This window comes from Cavia porcellus, unplaced genomic scaffold (genome assembly GCF_034190915.1).
Source record: "Cavia porcellus strain 051 isolate PalLab524CR breed Dunkin Hartley unplaced genomic scaffold, mCavPor4.1 scaffold_1, whole genome shotgun sequence".
Taxonomy (NCBI): Eukaryota; Metazoa; Chordata; class Mammalia; order Rodentia; family Caviidae; genus Cavia; species Cavia porcellus.
The window spans coordinates 12,855,095-12,872,610 of NW_026947484.1; the positions used below are offsets into that span (position 1 = coordinate 12,855,095).

The following is a 17,516-nucleotide window of genomic DNA, read 5'->3' on the forward strand; positions in this document are numbered from 1 at the left end:
ACTAACCCTAACCTCTAAGCCTAACCCTAAACCTAACCTGAACCCTACACCTAATCCTAAATCTAATTTAATGCTAACATCTAACCATAACCTTAACCCTAACCGTAAGTCTAACCCTAACGCTAACCCTAGCACTAAACTAGAACCGTAACCCTAACACTAACCCTAACCCTAAATCTATCCCTAAACTCCAAACCTAACCCTAACCCTAACCCTAAGACTAAACTCAAAACCTAACCCTGACACTATCCCTAACCCTAAACCTATCACTAAAAACAACCCTAATGCTAAACCTAAGCCTAACTATAAACCCTAACCATAACACTAACACTAACACTAACCCTTACTCTAGCCCTAACACTAACCCTAAACTCTAACTCCAACCCTAACTCCAACATTAACCTTAACCATAAGCCTAACCTCTAACCCTAACCCTCACGCGAATCCAAAGGCTAACCATAACCCTAACCCTAACCCTAACCTGAACACTAACCATAACCCTAAGCCTAATCCTAGCCCTAATGCTAACCTCAAACCTCAACTCTAACCCTAACGTTAACACTCTAACACTAACCCTAACGTTAGCCCTAAACCTAACCCCTAACGTGAAACCCTAATCCTAACCCTAAGCCTAACACTAACCCTAAACCTAATCCCAATCCTAACCCTAACCATAACCATAACCCTGTCTAACACTAACCCTAACACTAACCCTAACCCTAGCCATAACCCTAAACCTAACCCTAACCCTAACCCTCACCTTAACACTGAATCTAAAACTAAACCTAACCTAAACCTAACCGAAACCCTAAACAATAACACTAACGCTAACACCATACCTAAACCTAACCTTATCCCTAAAACTAACCCTTGTCGATGTCGCTCCCGGCCTGCAGGAAGAACATGCGACAGATTCTGACAGTGTGCAACCTTGCCTTTATTTGTCTCCACGTGGGCCCCGCGAGGCCTCCTCTCTGTCACCAGCCCTTTCTCGCCCGTGAACTTTCTCTATCCCTCTTTGTGCTTGCTCTCGTGGCGGGAAAGGCATTCACTTTTATAGGGCAACAGTAGCCAATCAGTTCAAAGCGCGCGATGCGGGCTGACTGGCTAACATCAGCTGTTGCTAGGCAGACTATCTTACAGAGCGGGTTGTTTAAGTCGCCAGCACAATCAGGGGGCAGGAAGCAGGCGCCAACTTGACTCACTCGATGGGAGGGGCAATCTAGCTCAGGCTCCGCTCCCACCCACAGGCCCTACGTCCGCCAAGTAAGGCGACCGGTGTAGGCCGCGGCTCCCAACATCTCCCCCTATTTTATTTACTTTGAATGAATGTATGCATCGCAGCCCGCCCTGGATCGAGTGCAGAGGCTTATGCCCTGTGTTGAGGCCCACCGTAGGCCCTTGGCTTGGACCCTGGTCGGCCGTCCCTGGGTCCACCAAGGCCTTGAGACCCTCGTCCTTTTTCCAGGGCCAGGAGTGAACTGGACGGAACCTGGATGCACATAGGCATGCACTCATGCCCCTCCGTGCGATCCCCTCGGAGAGACATCTAGATCTGGGCAGATTCTAGTAATCCAGCGGCTTTCGTTCAGTATGGGGTAGGGCCTGGCTTAGGTCGAGTCGTGCTGGGGAGGCACGCTCTTACCCGTCATTGACTCACCTACCCTGCTGTGTAGTGTCAATAGGGAAGGAGTGCGGAAGACCCGCCACATCTAGACCCGGTCGTAGGCCAGTCGAGCGAGCCATGCGTAAGCCTGGGGGTCATTGTGCCCATCACGGGCTGCTGCCAGGGCCGCATGGGCAACCAGGCGTACTTGACCGCCGGGCTGCCGCAAGGCGCCCATTAATAAATGATGTGACCCATCAGAGCAAGCATGGTCCTATAAGTAAGAGCAGAAGCAAGGAGCACAGGGGACCTAACAATGGTAAAATATAGGGGAGCAAGCCATTCCAGGCTCCCCAAAAGGGGTTGTCTTGTAGTTCTTTTCTTCTCTTTTTTAGGTCTTCTTGCAGTTTTTTTAATCGGTCTCGAACGATTCCGGACTTGTTGGCATAAAAGCAGCATCTTTCCTGTAAGGCAATACAGATACCTCCCCTCTCTACAGTGAGTAGATCTAGGCCCCTTCTATTCTGCAGAACAACCTCTGCAAGGGAATCAATTTGATCTTGTATCTCCTGAAGGGTTCTCTCAACTATAGACATGTCTTTTATCAATTGCTTGGATAACTGAGTATATTTGGTTAATGAAACTCCTAGGCCCGCAGTCCCGGCGGCCAGGGCTCCAGTTATCCCCAGACCAGCCAAGAGAGGTAAAATCAGTACATCTCTCTTATGTCTTTTTATAAAGGTGTCCACAGCTGGGATGGGCATGGGTTGGTCCCCAGGGACAATACCAATGTCAGGCAACAAGTAAGCTAGGCCACATAGGCCGGTCCAATTACTGGGCAGGTAGGTATAAGCATGACCATTGCCGCAAGCAAATACTTTGCCAAAGGGGGCACATAGCGGCGAGCTACTACTTACATTGGTTATGGACTCACACGAGGCGACTGCCAGCGCTCCAACAACAATATCATAACTATTATTTTGTGGGTACTTTTGGAAACAGGATGCATTAAACTGTCCCATAAACTGGACCCGAAATGGAGGCCCATGTGAGCAATTATAGGGTGTGCTATAATTGTAAGGTTCACTTTCATAGTCTCTAAACGGCATGGCCAGCGGCCATGATTCTCCCATCATCATACACAGCCAACAATCGGAGGCCAGCCCTGGGTCAGTAAGATTGAGTGCTTTGTGGGTAGCCTCTAATATGGATTCAGTAGCGGGGTCAAGGTTAATGCCTCGGGATTTTGGGCGTAGGAGTGGATGGTAATTGACTTCAGGGAACGGATTTAATTGTTCCCATCGCTCGATGACCTGTTCCTGCCGGTACTGGTCTTGGACCCCTCCACCGTCAGAGATGTGAACGGGAGCGGTCATAGACCAACAGACCGTTTCTCCAACCTCTCCATTACAACCCGACTGCATGAATGGAGAACTGCCTACAGCAGCGGGAATATGGTTAGGGGCAACAGGGCTTTTAGTTGTAGTTAGCGTTGCCATCCAATAGGTTGTACTCTTAAGTTTGCATTGTTTTGTCTCTGTATAGCATGTAACATGCATGGATTCCTCAAACTTAGTGCAGGGACATGTGGCGAGATCACCAGGCCCTGAGGGACTCACCTTAGGCTTAAGTATGCACTGATAGGATGGTTGACTAAATCCTCCTGCAGTGGAGGGGTACACAACTGAGAATGCTGTTTTATCCCCACAATCGGTCCCTGGTCCTTTTTTGGCGCTAGGTGGTATACTGCTTACCGTGCCACCTCCGCAATCGCACGGACTGCCAAGAAGGCTCGTGCGAAGATCTATTCCAGAAGCGGGGCCCCCCAGCCCCGCATGTACCATACTTATCCTGAGGAGTGCTAGGACAACGCCCCCAACGAAAAAAGCAGCCTTTTTCGGGTTCATCTGGCTGTCAGGCCTGCTGCTGGTCTCCGGCAGGACAGGATTAGTCTTCAGTCGAAGGGCTTGTCGCACGCGTCAGTCTTTCTGGGACCCACAATGGTTCTCGTCCCGGTTCCTGCGGGAAAACACAAACCGCACCTCGGTTCCAGCTGACTACCGGATCCGGGCCCATCCATTGTCCCGTCAGGACATCTTTCCATTTTACCCATCCCTTATTGCTAGGAGATGGATTACAATGCTCCATAGCCGGGGGGTGGTTGTTATTGTTCAGGTTTAAAAAATTGTATGTGAATAGTGCCATGGATAGCCGTGCCTTTGGGGGCAGGCCCTGGCCTACTCCCCCTTTTTGTTTACATAAGATTTCTTTGAGGCTTTTATGAGCTCTTTCAATAATTCCTTGGCCTTGAGGATTATATGGGATACCATGTTTTAAGTGTACTTCCATAGTCTTACAGAACTCATTGAAGGCTTTTCCTGTATAGGCTGGTCCGTTGTCTGTCTTTAATATTTTGGGCTTGCCCCACGCGGCCCAAGCCGCTAAGCAGTGATTGATCACATTAGATACCTTTTCACCTGTCTCTGCAGTTGCGAATATAATATGAGAACAGGTGTCCGTGGAGACATGGACATACTTAAGAGATCCAAATTCTGTCATGTGTGTGACATCCATTTGCCAAATATCGCCAGGGATCAACCCTCTGGGGTTAACCCCCATTGATATGGCAGGTGTGTGTGTGGCGCATGAGCCGCACAGTCGCACGATGTCCCGCGCGTCAGCCCTGGAGATGCGGTACTGGTTGGCTAGCGTCCTGGCATTGACATGGAATTTGTCATGGAACTGACGGGCTTGCTCTATTGGAGATAACATATTGAAAATCCATAACGAGCGAGTGGCCGCGTCAGCAGCCGCATTGCCCTGTACCATGGGCCCTGGTAGGTGTGTATGTGCTCTTATGTGAGTGATGTATATTTTGTTGTGTCTATTTATGAGCAATGTCTGGATAGACAAAAACAAGTTAGTTACTTTGGAGGTTGGTTTAATTGGGCCTGCAGTCTCAAGGACCTGCATGACATTGACAACATATTTTGAATCAGAAACAATATTAAGGGCCCCTGGGAACTTCTCGAGGACGGTTTGTACAATTTGTAACTCCACCACCTGTGGTTGATCTGGTTCAAACTGTATGTTAACTGGAGGCATGCCTGAGACCACATAGGCCCCTATCCCGGTTTTTGACCCATCAGTATAGACTGTTGTTGCAGGAGTAAGGGGTGCAGGGGCGGTGATTTTTGGAAATATCACCGGATGTTGAGTAATAAACTGTAGTATAGGGTCCTTAGGGAACTGATTGTCTATCTCCCCAAGAAATACACATCTCAGGATGGCCCAAGTATCTATGCAAGCAGTCAGAATTTTTATTTGAGAAGCGGTATAAGGCACCCGAATAGCGTGAGGCGTGGAGCCAAAATGCTGGATGGCTCTACTATGTGCCACCAGAGCCAGAGAAGCAACTGCTTCCGGGTAATGTTCAATAATCTTGGCAGGTGAAACCTTAGGGTGCACCCACAGAAGTGGTCCTTTCTGCCAAATCACTGCCGTGGGCTGGGAACTGGTCTGCAACAAGCAGACCTCAAAAGGCTGTTCTGGGTCAATTCTCTGTAATGTAGCTTTGCTTACGGCCTCTTCTATCTTCTTTAGAGCAACTCTGGCCTCTGGGGTGAACTCTCTAGGGGAGGCAATATCCGGATCCCCTCTCAGGAGATCAAACAGGGGCTTTAAGTCCGAATTAGGGATGTGCAAGTAAGGTCTGATCCAATTTATATCTCCCAGTAACTTTTGCATGTCATTTAGGGTTGTAAGATTATCTGTTCTGATGGTTACCTTCTGTGGAGAAATCGATGTAGGGGAGACTTTGGTACCCAAGTAAGTCACTATGTCTCCTCCTTGAATCTTGTCAGGGGCAATATGTAAATTAGCCTTTCTCAGGGCCTTGACCAGTTGGCCTAGCATATCCTCTAACCTATTTATGTCCTTCGCACTGATCAGCAGATCATCCATGTAATGAATGCACCTAACTCTGGGGAAGGCTTTGCGTAGGGGGGCCAGTAGGGAATCAAGGTAAATCTGACACATAGTGGGACTGTTGGCCATACCTTGGGGCAGCGTTATCCACTCGTATCTGAGATCAGGGCTTTCTTGGTTAATGGTGGGTAAGGTAAAGGCGAACCTATGGGTGTCCTCTGGATGCAGGGGGATTGAGAAGAAACAGTCTCTAAGATCTATAACATAAACTGGCCAGGACTGAGGGATGGCTGAGAGAGCTGGCAGCCCCCTCTGGACCGCCCCCAGGGGCTGCATCTGCGCGTTGACCGCCCTTAGATCATGGAGCAGCCTCCACTTACCTGATTTCTTTCTAATAACAAAAACAGGGGTATTCCAAGGGGAGGTTGATGGCTTTATGTGCCCTGCCTGAAGCTGGGTTTTGACTATCTCGGTTAACGCTAAAAGCTTCTCCTTGGGTAGGGGCCACTGAGGTACCCAAACCGGATTCAGGGACTTCCAAGTGATCTTAATTGGAGTAGGCAGGAGAACTTCCTCAGCGGCCCCTAGGAAAAAGCCAGCCCGTGTCTACCTTCCCTTTTTTCTACAGGTACGGGAGATGTCCGGCCCTGCAAGGCAGAGCCCAGGCCCTTGCCGGGGACATATCCCTGATTCTTAAGTATACCCTTGGCTTGGGGAGAGCAGGTGGATGTAAGAGTGACATCCATCTGAGTGAGGTTGTCTCTTCCCCACAAAGATACCGGCAGCTGTAGAACAAAAGGTTGAAAATGTCCTTGGTGACCCTCCTCATCACACCAAGGCAGGGTCACGGCACTAACCTGGGGGGCAGCCACCATCCCCAACCCTTGGAGTGTGTTATCAGCTGTATTGGTGGGCCAGCTAGAAGGCCAGTCCCTCTTGGAGACAATGGAGCGGTCTGCCCCTGTATCCAGGAGTCCTGTTATATTTCTACCATTAACCCTGAGCGAGAGCATGGGTCTTTTATCAAGAGTCATATGAAGTCCTTCAAAAATTTCTCCAGAGGAGCCAAAACCCTGATCCCCTCTAACCCGTTGTCTAGACTGGAATCTCTCATGGAGACTGGGGAGCAATAAAAGTTGTGCTATCTTATCCCCCTCATTAATCACCATGGTCCCTACATGAGATTGGACCATAATCTTAATGTTTCCTGTGTAGTCTGAGTCTATAACCCCAGGGAGCACGGTAAGGCCCCGGAGGGCTGTGGAGGACCGTCCAATCACTAAACCAACTGACTTTTCAGGTAGCGGTCCTTTGAAGGTGGTCCCGACCACCTGAACGCCCATATCGGGCGTTAATAGGAGTCTGGAGGCGACACAGAGGTCCACGCCTGCTGACCCAGGGGTAGCCCTTGTGGAGGGCTGCCACCTTGTGTTGTCCTGTCTAGGGGGCGGGGGCCCGTCCGTAAGGAGGGCCCCCTCTGGCCGTTTTTTGGCTCCTGAATCCCCCTGCCACTAATGCGGTTTCCCTGGGCATCAAAAACTGATCTGCAATCTTTCGCTTTGTGTGTTCCCTTCCTGCATCGTTCGCACATGCCTATTGGCCCTTCCCGTGTATTAACACTGTGCGGACAGTCTCTCCTAATATGCCCTGGTTCCCCGCAGCCAAAACATCCTTTGGGCTTACGATCTCGCTTAGGTCCAGAAGCATCCTTAGCTTGTGCTGTCGCGGCTACAAAGGCCGCCGCAAGCTTTGCTGCAGTCATCTGCCCTCCAATCTCCCTACAAATCCTAATCCAAGCATTGAGATCCTTGTTTTTATGCGGGGCAAGAGCCGCTTTGCACTCTGTTGTGCATTGTTCAAAAATGAGTTGTTTGATCAGGGGCTTTGCCACCTCTTGGTCTGAAAAAACTTTATCGCCCGCGTCTTGCATCTTACCCACGAAATCAACAAATGGCTCTGTGGCACCCTGCACTATCTTAGAAAGGCATAATGAGGCCGCCCCCGCACCGTTCACCTGTTTCCATGCGCGGAGCCCAATATTAGAGATTTGGTCATACACCTCATTGGGGAACTGAGTTTGGTCATCCCTATATTTACCTGAGCCCTGGAGCATATCTTCGTTCCACCTTGCATGCCCCCTGCTAACATTCTTTTCTGCTTGCTCGATGGCAAACTCGGCATACCAGGCTCGCCAATCAAGATAACTACCCGAAGGAAGGCATGCCTTGGCCAGCTGCATCCAATCACCTGGTGTAAGAGGCTGAGAGGCAAGATTCTCTAGCATAGCTATAGTATAAGGAGCTGTGGGCCCGAAGGTCGTGACAGCGCTTTTTAATTCTCTAATCTGTTTTATTTCAAACGGTTCCCAAACATTGCGCCCTTGGCCTGGGGCCATTTGCACAGGATATACTCCATAAAGACCGTAATCCATTCCTTGCATCGGTGGATCCCCTCTGGGCCATCGTTCACCCCTCCATAACCGCCCATGAAAATATCGTCCGCCCCGCGGCGCAACGTCATAAGACGGCGGTCGCGACAGAGTGGAACGGGGCGTCACTTCCTGTGCCGGCTGAGAGAAGGGAGGGTTCCCTGTAGCGGCCTCTCGGCGGGGAGCCGCTTCTGGAAAAGAGCTCCAGGGCGGAGCGGATGGCTCTCTGTCTCCTCCCCGCCAGAGAGCGCTCAGGGGCCCTTTCTCCTCTCTCTGCTTTTCCCGCGCGGCGCACGCACACAATTCCAATTCACGGCGCAAATCGGCATAGGGGTTTTTGGCCTCTCGGCTTCCTGCCCCACCTTCTGGTTCCTCCTCGCTATCTAAGTCGGAGGACTCTAGAGCTTGGGTGTCCTCTATCTTTCCCTGGATTTTTTCCCCCTGGACAGATCCCTCCCGAGAGCATTCCGACTTTGCCTGCTCAAAAGCCTTGCATGCGTCTATGATTTCCGCGTCTCTAACTGCTGACGGGAACCCCTTCCCCTCCCCTTCAAGGCACGCATGTATCATTTCCCACAGGGCGTGAATAGCCGGCGAAATATCCCCTTCCAATTCCGCCGAGGCGAGGTCCCCGCCTAACTTCTCCCATGACGGCAGGTTTAAATGCCCCCTGGGTAAAAACCAGGGAGCTACCCTATCTACCTCTGCTATGAATAGTTCCAGTGTTTTTTGACCTACCCTGAGGTCTCTAGCTTTTAAAAGCTTTCTAAGGGCCTTTACCAAGGGCCGCGCCTCCGCGCTCGGTAAATTACCCATCTCTAACCTCTAAGGGCTGTAACTCACGGCGTGTGACTTAAAGAACCCGTCACCTACGCGTGAGCCTGAGGGGAGTCTAAAAGCCCTGTAGGTGCGCGCCACCCAGAGCCCAGGCTTATCCCCAACTCACCTGTCCGGCAGCACCACGCTGGAGCGTTGCACACCACCGCCGTGTCTCGGGGTTGATCAGTCCCCGTACGGGCCACCAAATGTCGATGTCGCTCCCGGCCTGCAGGAAGAACACGCGACAGATTCTGACAGTGTGCAACCTTGCCTTTATTTGTCTCCACGTGGGCCCCGCGAGGCCTCCTCTCTGTCACCAGCCCTTTCTCGCTGGTGGACTTTCTCTATCCCTCTTTGTGCTTGCTCTCGTGGCGGGAAAGGCATTCACTTTTATAGGGCAACAGTAGCCAATCAGTTCAAAGCGCACGATGCGGGCTGACTGGCTAACATCAGCTGTTGCTAGGCAGACTATCTTACAGAGCGGGTTGTTTAAGTCGCCAGCACAATCAGGGGGCAGGAAGCAGGCGCCAACATGACTCACTCGATGGGAGGGGCAATCTAGCTCAGGCTCCGCTCCCACCCACAGGCCCTACGTCCGCCAAGTAAGGCGATCGGTGTAGGCCGCGGCTCCCAACAAACCCTAACACTAACTCTAACCCTAAACCCAAATTCTAACCCTAACACTGACCGTAACACTAACAGTATCCTCTAAAACTAACAGTTACCCTAACCATAACCCTAACCCTCACCTGAATCCAAAGGCTAACCATAACCCTAAGCCTAACCCTAACCAGAACACTAAACATAACGCAAAGCCTAATCCTAGCCCTAATGCTAACCTCAAACCCCAACCCTAACCCTAACCCTAACACTCTAACACTACCCCTAACGCTAGCCCTAAACCTAACCCCTAACGTCAAACCCTAATCCTAACCCTAACCCTAACTCTAACCCTAACCCTAATCTCAATCCTAACCCTAACCCTAACCATAACCCTAACCTTTGCCCTAACCCTGAAACTAACCCTAACTCTAACCCTAACCCTAACGCTAAACCTAACTCTAACCCTAACCCTAATCCTCACACTAACCCTAACCCTAACTGTAACCTATCATCTAACCCTAATCCTAACCCTTTCCCTATACCGAAACGCAATCCTAAGCCTAACTCTAAAGCTAACCCTCACCCTAAACCAAACCCAAAATTAACACTAACACTAACTCCAAGCTTAACAATATCCCTAAAACTAATCATAACCCTAAACCTAACAATAATCATCTCCCTAACAACTAACCCCTAAACCTAAACCTAACCCTAAACCTAACCCTAATCCTAACCCTAACCTTAACCCTAACCCTATCCCTAATCCTACACCAAACATTAACTGCTAATCCTCACTCTAACCCTAAGCCAGCCCTAAATCTTACACTAACCTGAAACCTAAGTGTAACCCTAACCCTAACCATAACCATAACACTAACCTCTAAATCTAACCCTAACACTAACACTAACCCTAAATATAACCCTAAGCCTAAATGTTACACTAAACTTAATCCTAAACCTGACCCTAACTCTAACCTTAACCCTAATCTCTAACCCTAACCCTAACCCTAAACCTAACCCTAACCCTAACCTCTAACCCTAACCCTAAACCTGAACCTAAACCTAACAGTAACACAAACCTACCTTCTAACCCTTACGCTAACCCTAACCGTAAAACTCAACCTAACCCTAAGCCTAAACATAACGCTAAAGCTAACTTCTAACCCTGAACCTAAATCTAAACGTAAGCTTCAACACTAACCCTAACACTAAGACTAGCCTCTAAGCCTAACCTTAACCCTAACCTGAACCCTACACCTAATCCTAACTTTAATTTAACGCTAACATCTAACCATAACCTTAACCCTAACCGTAAGTCTATCCCTAACGCTAACCCTAGCACTAAACTCGAACCATAACCCTAACACTAACCCTAAATATATCCGTAACCTCCAAACCTAACACTAACCCTAACAATAAAACTAAACCCTAACCTTAACCCTAACACTATCCCTAAATTTATCCCTATGCCTAAACCCAACCCTAAACCTAAACCTACCTCTAAACCTAATCCCTAACACTAACCCTAACCCATACCGCTAAACCTAACCCTCACCCAAAACCACACCCTAACACTAACCCTAACCCTTACCCTAACCCTAACACTTACCATTAACTCTAACCCTAAACATAACCCTAACAATAAACCTAACCCTAACCATAAGCCTGACCTATAACCCTAAACCTAAGAAGAACCCAAACCGTAACTATAACACTAACCCTAACGCTAACACTAACCCTAAACCCTAAGCCTAACCCTAATCTTTTAACCCTACCCCTAACCCAAACCCTAACCCTAATCCTAAACCTTCACACCAAACGCTAATCCTAACACTAACCCTAACTCTAACTCTAACACTAAGCCTATCCCTAACACCAATCCAAACCCTAACCCTAACCCTAACCCTGTCTAACCCTAACCCTAGCCCTGACCCTAACACAAACGTATTTTCTAACACTCACCCACACCCTAACCCTAATTCTCAACCTAACCCTAACTCTAACCATCACACTAAAGCTAACTTCTAACACTAACACTAACGCTAAACCTAAGTTTCAACACTACCCTTAAACCTAACCGTAACCCTAAATGTAACCCTAACTCTAACTCTAATGCTAACCATAACCCTAAACCGAACTCTAACCTTAACCATAACGCTCAACTCTAACCCTAATCCTAAACTCTAAACCAAAACTTAACACTAATCATAACCCTAACCCTAACACTAAACCCAAAACCTAACCCTGACACTATCCCTAACCCTAAACCTATCACGAAAAACAACCCTAATGCTAAACCTAAGCCTAACTAAAAACCCTAACCCTAATCCTAACCCTAACCCTAACACTAACACTAACACTAACACTTACTCTAACCCTAACACTAACCCTAAACTCTAATTCCAACCCTAACTCCAAGCCTAACCATAACCATAAGCCTAACCTCTAACACTAACCCTCACCCGAATCCAAAGGCTAACCATAACCCTAACCCTAACCTTAACCCGAACACTAACCATAACCCTAAGCCTAATCCTAGCCCTAATGTTAACCTCAAATCCCAACCCTAACTCTAAACCTAACACTCTAACACTAGCCCTAACGCTAGCCCTAAACCTAACCCCTAACGTCAAACCCTAATCCTAAACCTAAACCTAAATGTAACCCTAACCCTAATCTCAATCCTAACCCTAACCCTAACCTTTACCCTAACCCTAAATCTAACCCTAAACCTAACCCTAACTCTAACCCTAACCCTAACGCTTAACCTAACACTAACCCTAACCCTTACCCTAACCCTAACACTTACCATTAATTCTAACCCTAAACGTAACCCTAACCCTAACCCTAACGCTAACCCTAGCCCTAAATCTAACGTGAACCTCTAACCAAAACCGACCCCTAACCCTAACCCTAACCCTAATCCCAATCCTAACCCTAACCATACGCATAACCCTGCCAACCCTAACCCTAACCCAAACCCTAACCCTAACCTGAACACTAACCATAACCCAAAGCCTAATCCTAGCCCTAATGCTAACCTCAAACCCCACCCCTAACCGTAACCCTAACACTCTAACACTAACCCTAACGCTAGCCCTAAACCTAACCCCTAACGTAAAACCCTAATCCTAACCCTAACCCTAACTCTAACCCTAATCCTAATCTCAATCCTGACCCTAATCCTAACCCTAAATCTAACCCCAACCCTAAAACTAACCCTAACCTTTACCCTATCCCTAAATCTAACCCTAACACTAACACTAAACCTAACTCTAACCGTAACCCTAAGGCTAAACCTAACTCTAACCCTAACCCTAACCCTCACACTAACTCTAACCCTAACTGTAACCTATCATCTAACCCTAATCCTACCCCTTACCCTATACTGAAACGTAACCCTAACCCTAAATCTAAAGAAAACCCTAACCCTAAACCGAACACAAAACTAACCCTAACACTAACTCCAACCTTGACAATATCATTAAAACTAATCATAACCCTAAACCTAACCCTAATCATCTCCCTACAACTAACCCCTAACCTTAAACTTAACTCTAACCCTAAACCTAACCTTAAAACTAACCCTAACCCTAAGCCTACACCAAACATTTACCTCTAATCCTCGCCCTAACCCTAAGCCAGCCCTAAATCTAACCTAAACTGAAACCTAAGCGTAACCCTAACCCTAACCATAACCATAACACTAACCTCTAAATCTAACCCTAACCCTAACACTACCCCTAAATCTATCCCTAAGCCTAAATGTTACACTAAACTTAACCCTAACCCTAACCCTAACCCTAACCCTAACCCTAACCCTAACTTCTAACCCTAACCCTAAACCTGAACATAAACCTAACAGTAACACAAACCTAACTGCTAAACCTTACCCTAAACCTAGACATAAAACTCAATCTAACCCTAACCCTAAACATAACGCTAAAGCCAACTTCTAACCCTGAACCTAATCTAAACCTAAGCTTCAACCCTAACCCTAACACTAACCCTAACCTCTAAGCCTAACCCTAAACCTAACCTGAACCCTACACCTAATCCTAAATCTAATTTAATGCTAACATCTAACCATAACCTTAACCCTAACCGTAAGACTAACCCTAACGCTAACCCTAGCACTAAACTAGAACCGTAACCCTAACACTAACCCTAACCCTAAATCTATCCCTAAACTCCAAACCTAACCCTAACCCTAACCCTAAGACTAAACTCAAAAACTAACCCTGACACTATCCCTAAACCTAAACCTATTACTAAAAACAACCCTAATGCTAAACCTAAGCCTAACTATAAAACCTAACCATAACACTAACACTAACACTAACCCTTACTCTAACCCTAACACTAACCCTAAACTCTAACTCCAACTGTAACTCCAACATTAACCTTAACCATAAGCCTAACCTCTAACACTAACCCTCACCCGAATCCAAAGTCTAACCATAACCCTAACCCTAACCCTAACCCGAACACTAACCATAACCCTAAGCCTAATCCTAGCCCTAATTCTAACCTCAAACCTCAACCCTAACCCTAACGTTAACACTCTAACACTAACCCTAACGTTAGCCCTAAACCTAACCCCTAACGTGAAACCCTAATCCTAACCCTAAGCCTAACACTAACCCTAAACCTAATCTCAATCCTAACCCTAACCATAACCATAACCCTGTCCAACACTAACCCTAACACTAACCCTAACCCTAGCCATAACCCTAAACCTAACCCTAACCCTTACCTTAACACTAAATCTAAAACTAACCCTAACCTAAACCTAACCGAAACCCTAAACAATAACACTAACGCTAACACCATACCTAAACCTAACCTTATCCCTAAAACTAACATTAACACTAACTCTAACCCTAATCCCAAATTCTAACCCTAACACTGACCGTAACACTAACAGTATCCTCTAAAACTAACAGTTACCCTAACCATAACTCTAACCCTCACCTGAATCCAAAGGCTAACCATAACCCTAAGCCTAACCCTAACCCGAACACTAAGCATAACGCAAAGCCTAATCCTAGCCCTAATGCTAACCTCAAACCCCAACCCTAACCCTAACCATAACACTCTAACACTACCCCTAACGCTGGCCCTAAACCTAACCCCTAACGTCAAACCCTAATCCTAACCCTAACCCTAACTCTAACCCTAACACTAATCTCAATCCTAACCCTAACCCTAACCATAACCCTAACCTTTGCCCTAACCCTAAATCTAACCCTAACTCTAACCCTAACCCTAACGCTAAACCTAACTCTAACCCGAACCCTAATCCTCACACTAACCCTAACCCTAACTGTAACCTATCATCTAACCCTAATCCTATCCCTTTCCCTATACCGAAACGTAATCCTAACCCTAACTCTAAAGCTAACCCTCACCCTAAACCCAACCCAAAACTAACACTCACACTAACTCCAAGCTTAACATTATCCCTAAAACTAATCATAACCCTAAACCTAACAATAATCATCTCCCTAACAACTAACCCCTAAACCTAAACCTAACCCTAAACCTAACCCTAACCCTAACCCTAACCTTAACCCTAACCCTATCCCTAAGCCTACACCAAACATTAACTGCTAATCCTCACTCTAACCCTAATCCAGCCCTAAATCTTACACTAACCTGAAACCTAAGTGTAACCCTAACCCTAACCATAACCATAACACTAACCTCTAAATCTAACCCTAACACTAACACTAACCCTAAATATAACCCTAAGCCTAAATATTACACTAAACTTAATCCTAAACCTGACCCTAACTCTAACCTTAACCCTAATCTCTAAACCTAACCCTAACCCTAAACCTAACCCTAACCCTAACCTCTAACCCTAACCCTAAATCTGAACCTAAACCTAACAGTAACACAAACCTACCTTCTAACCCTTACCCTAACCCTAACCGTAAAACTCAACCTAACCCTAACCCTAAACATAACGCTAAAGCTAACTTCTAACACTGAACCTAAATCTAAACCTAAGCTTCAACACTAACCCTAACACTAAGACTAGCCTCTAAGCCTAACCTTAACCCTAACCTGAACCCTACTTTAATCCTAATCCTAACTTTAATTTAAGGCTAACATCTAACCATAACCTTAACCCTAACCGTAAGCCTAACCCTAACACTAAGCCTAGCACTAAACTCGAACCATAACCCTAACACTAACCCTAAATATATCCGTAAACTCCAAACCTAACACTAACCCTAACAATAAAACTAAACCCTAACCTTAACCCTAACACTATCCCTAAATTTATCCCTATGCCTAAACCCAACCCTAAAACTAAACCTACCTCTATACCTAATCCCTAGCACTAACCCTAACCCATACCGCTAAACCTAACCCTCACCCAAAACCACACCCTAACACTAACCCTAACCCTTACCCTAACCCTAACACTTACCATTAACTCTAACCCTAAACATAACCCTAACAATAAACCTAACCCTAACCATAAGCCTGACCTATAACCCTAAACCTAAGAAGAACCCAAACCGTAACTATAACCCTAACCCTAACGCTAACACTAACCCTAAACCCTTAGCCTAACCCTAACCTTTTAACCCTACCCCTAACCCAAACCCTAACCCTAATCCTAAACCTTCACACCAAACGCTAATCCTAACACTAACCCTAACTCTAACTCTAACACTAAGCCTATCCCTAACACCAATCCAAACCCTAACCCTAACCCTAACCCTAACCCTGTCTAACCCTAACCTTAGCCCTGACCCTATCACAAACGTATTTTCTAACACTCACCCTAACCTTAACCCTAAATCTCAACCTAACCCTAACTCTAACCATCACACTAAAGCTAATTTCTAACACTAACACTAATGCCAAACCTAAGTTTCAACACTACCCTTAAACCTAATCGTAACCCTAAATGTAACCCTAACTCTAACTCTAATGCTAACCATAACCCTAAACCGAACTCTAACCTTAACCATAACGCTCAACTCTAACCCTAATCCTAAATTCTAAACCAAACCTTAACACTAACCATAACCCTAACCCTAACACTAAACCCAAAACCTAACCCTGACACTATCCCTAACCCTAAACCTATCACGAAAAACAACCCTAATGCTAAACCTAAGCCTAACTAAAAACCCTAACCCTAATCCTAACCCTAACCCTAACACTAACACTAACACTAACACTTACTCTAACCCTAACACTAACCCTAAACTCTAATTCCAACCCTAACTCCAAGCCTAACCATAACCATAAGCCTAACCTCTAACCCTAACCCTCACCCAAATCCAAAGGCTATCCATAACCCTAACCCTAACCCTAACCCGAACACTTACCATAACCCTAAGCCTAATCCTAGCCCTAATGTTAACCTCAAATCCCAACCCTAACTCTAAACCTAACACTCTAACACTAGCCCTAACGCTAGCCCTAAACCTAACCCCTAACGTCAAACCCTAATCCTAAACCTAAACCTAAATGTAACCCTAACCCTAATCTCAATCCTAACCCTAACCCTAACCTTTACCCTAACCCTAAATCTAACCCTAAACCTAACCCTAACTCTAACCCTAACCCTAACGCTTAACCTAACACTAACCCTAACCCTTACCCTAACCCTAACACTTACCATTAATTCTAACCCTAAACGTAACCCTAACCCTAACCCTAACGCTAACCCTGGCCCTAAATCTAACGTGAACCTCTAACCAAAACCGACCCCTAACCCTAACCCTAACCCTAATCCCAATCCTAACCCTAACCATACGCATAACCCTGCCAACCCTAACCCTAACCCAAACCCTAACCCTAACCTGAACACTAACCATAACCCAAAGCCTAATCCTAGCCCTAATGCTAACCTCAAACCCCACCCCTAACCGTAACCCTAACACTCTAACACTAACCCTAACGCTAGCCCTAAACCTAACCCCTAACGTAAAACCCTAATCCTAACCCTAACCCTAACTCTAACCCTAATCCTAATCTCAATCCTGACCCTAATCCTAACCCTAAATCTAACCCCAACCCTAAAACTAACCCTAACCTTTACCCTAACCCTAAATCTAACCCTAACACTAACACTAACCCTAACTCTAACCGTAACCCTAAGGC

The 17,516-nt window shown here is 46.6% G+C and overlaps 1 protein-coding gene across 2 annotated transcripts; it reads right to left on the reverse strand.

The window, feature by feature from the left end:
- Positions 1-1,824: 1,824 nt before the first annotated feature.
- LOC134475243 (endogenous retrovirus group K member 5 Gag polyprotein-like) lies at positions 1,825-9,105 on the reverse strand. 2 transcript variants are annotated; one of them, XM_063244984.1, is made up of 2 exons: positions 8,908-9,059; positions 1,825-3,625 (listed from the first exon to the last, which is right to left on the reverse strand). In XM_063244984.1, the coding sequence occupies exon 2, from the start codon at positions 3,511-3,513 to the stop codon at positions 1,864-1,866; it is 1,650 nt and encodes a 549-aa protein (XP_063101054.1). In that variant the 5' UTR covers positions 3,514-3,625; positions 8,908-9,059; the 3' UTR covers positions 1,825-1,863. The 2 variants fall into 2 exon arrangements, with proteins under 2 accessions (XP_063101054.1, XP_063101065.1); XM_063244995.1 differs by lacking the exon at positions 1,825-3,625 and adding an exon at positions 6,300-8,102 and having other exon boundaries at positions 8,908-9,105.
- Between the last annotated feature and the right edge of the window lie 8,411 nt (positions 9,106-17,516).

What these genes read in the sequence shown, in the direction of transcription:
- LOC134475243 (XM_063244984.1), bottom strand. Translation starts at nt 3,513, where the DNA reads ATGAACCCGAAAAAGGCTGCTTTTTTCGTTGGGGGCGTTGTCCTAGCA.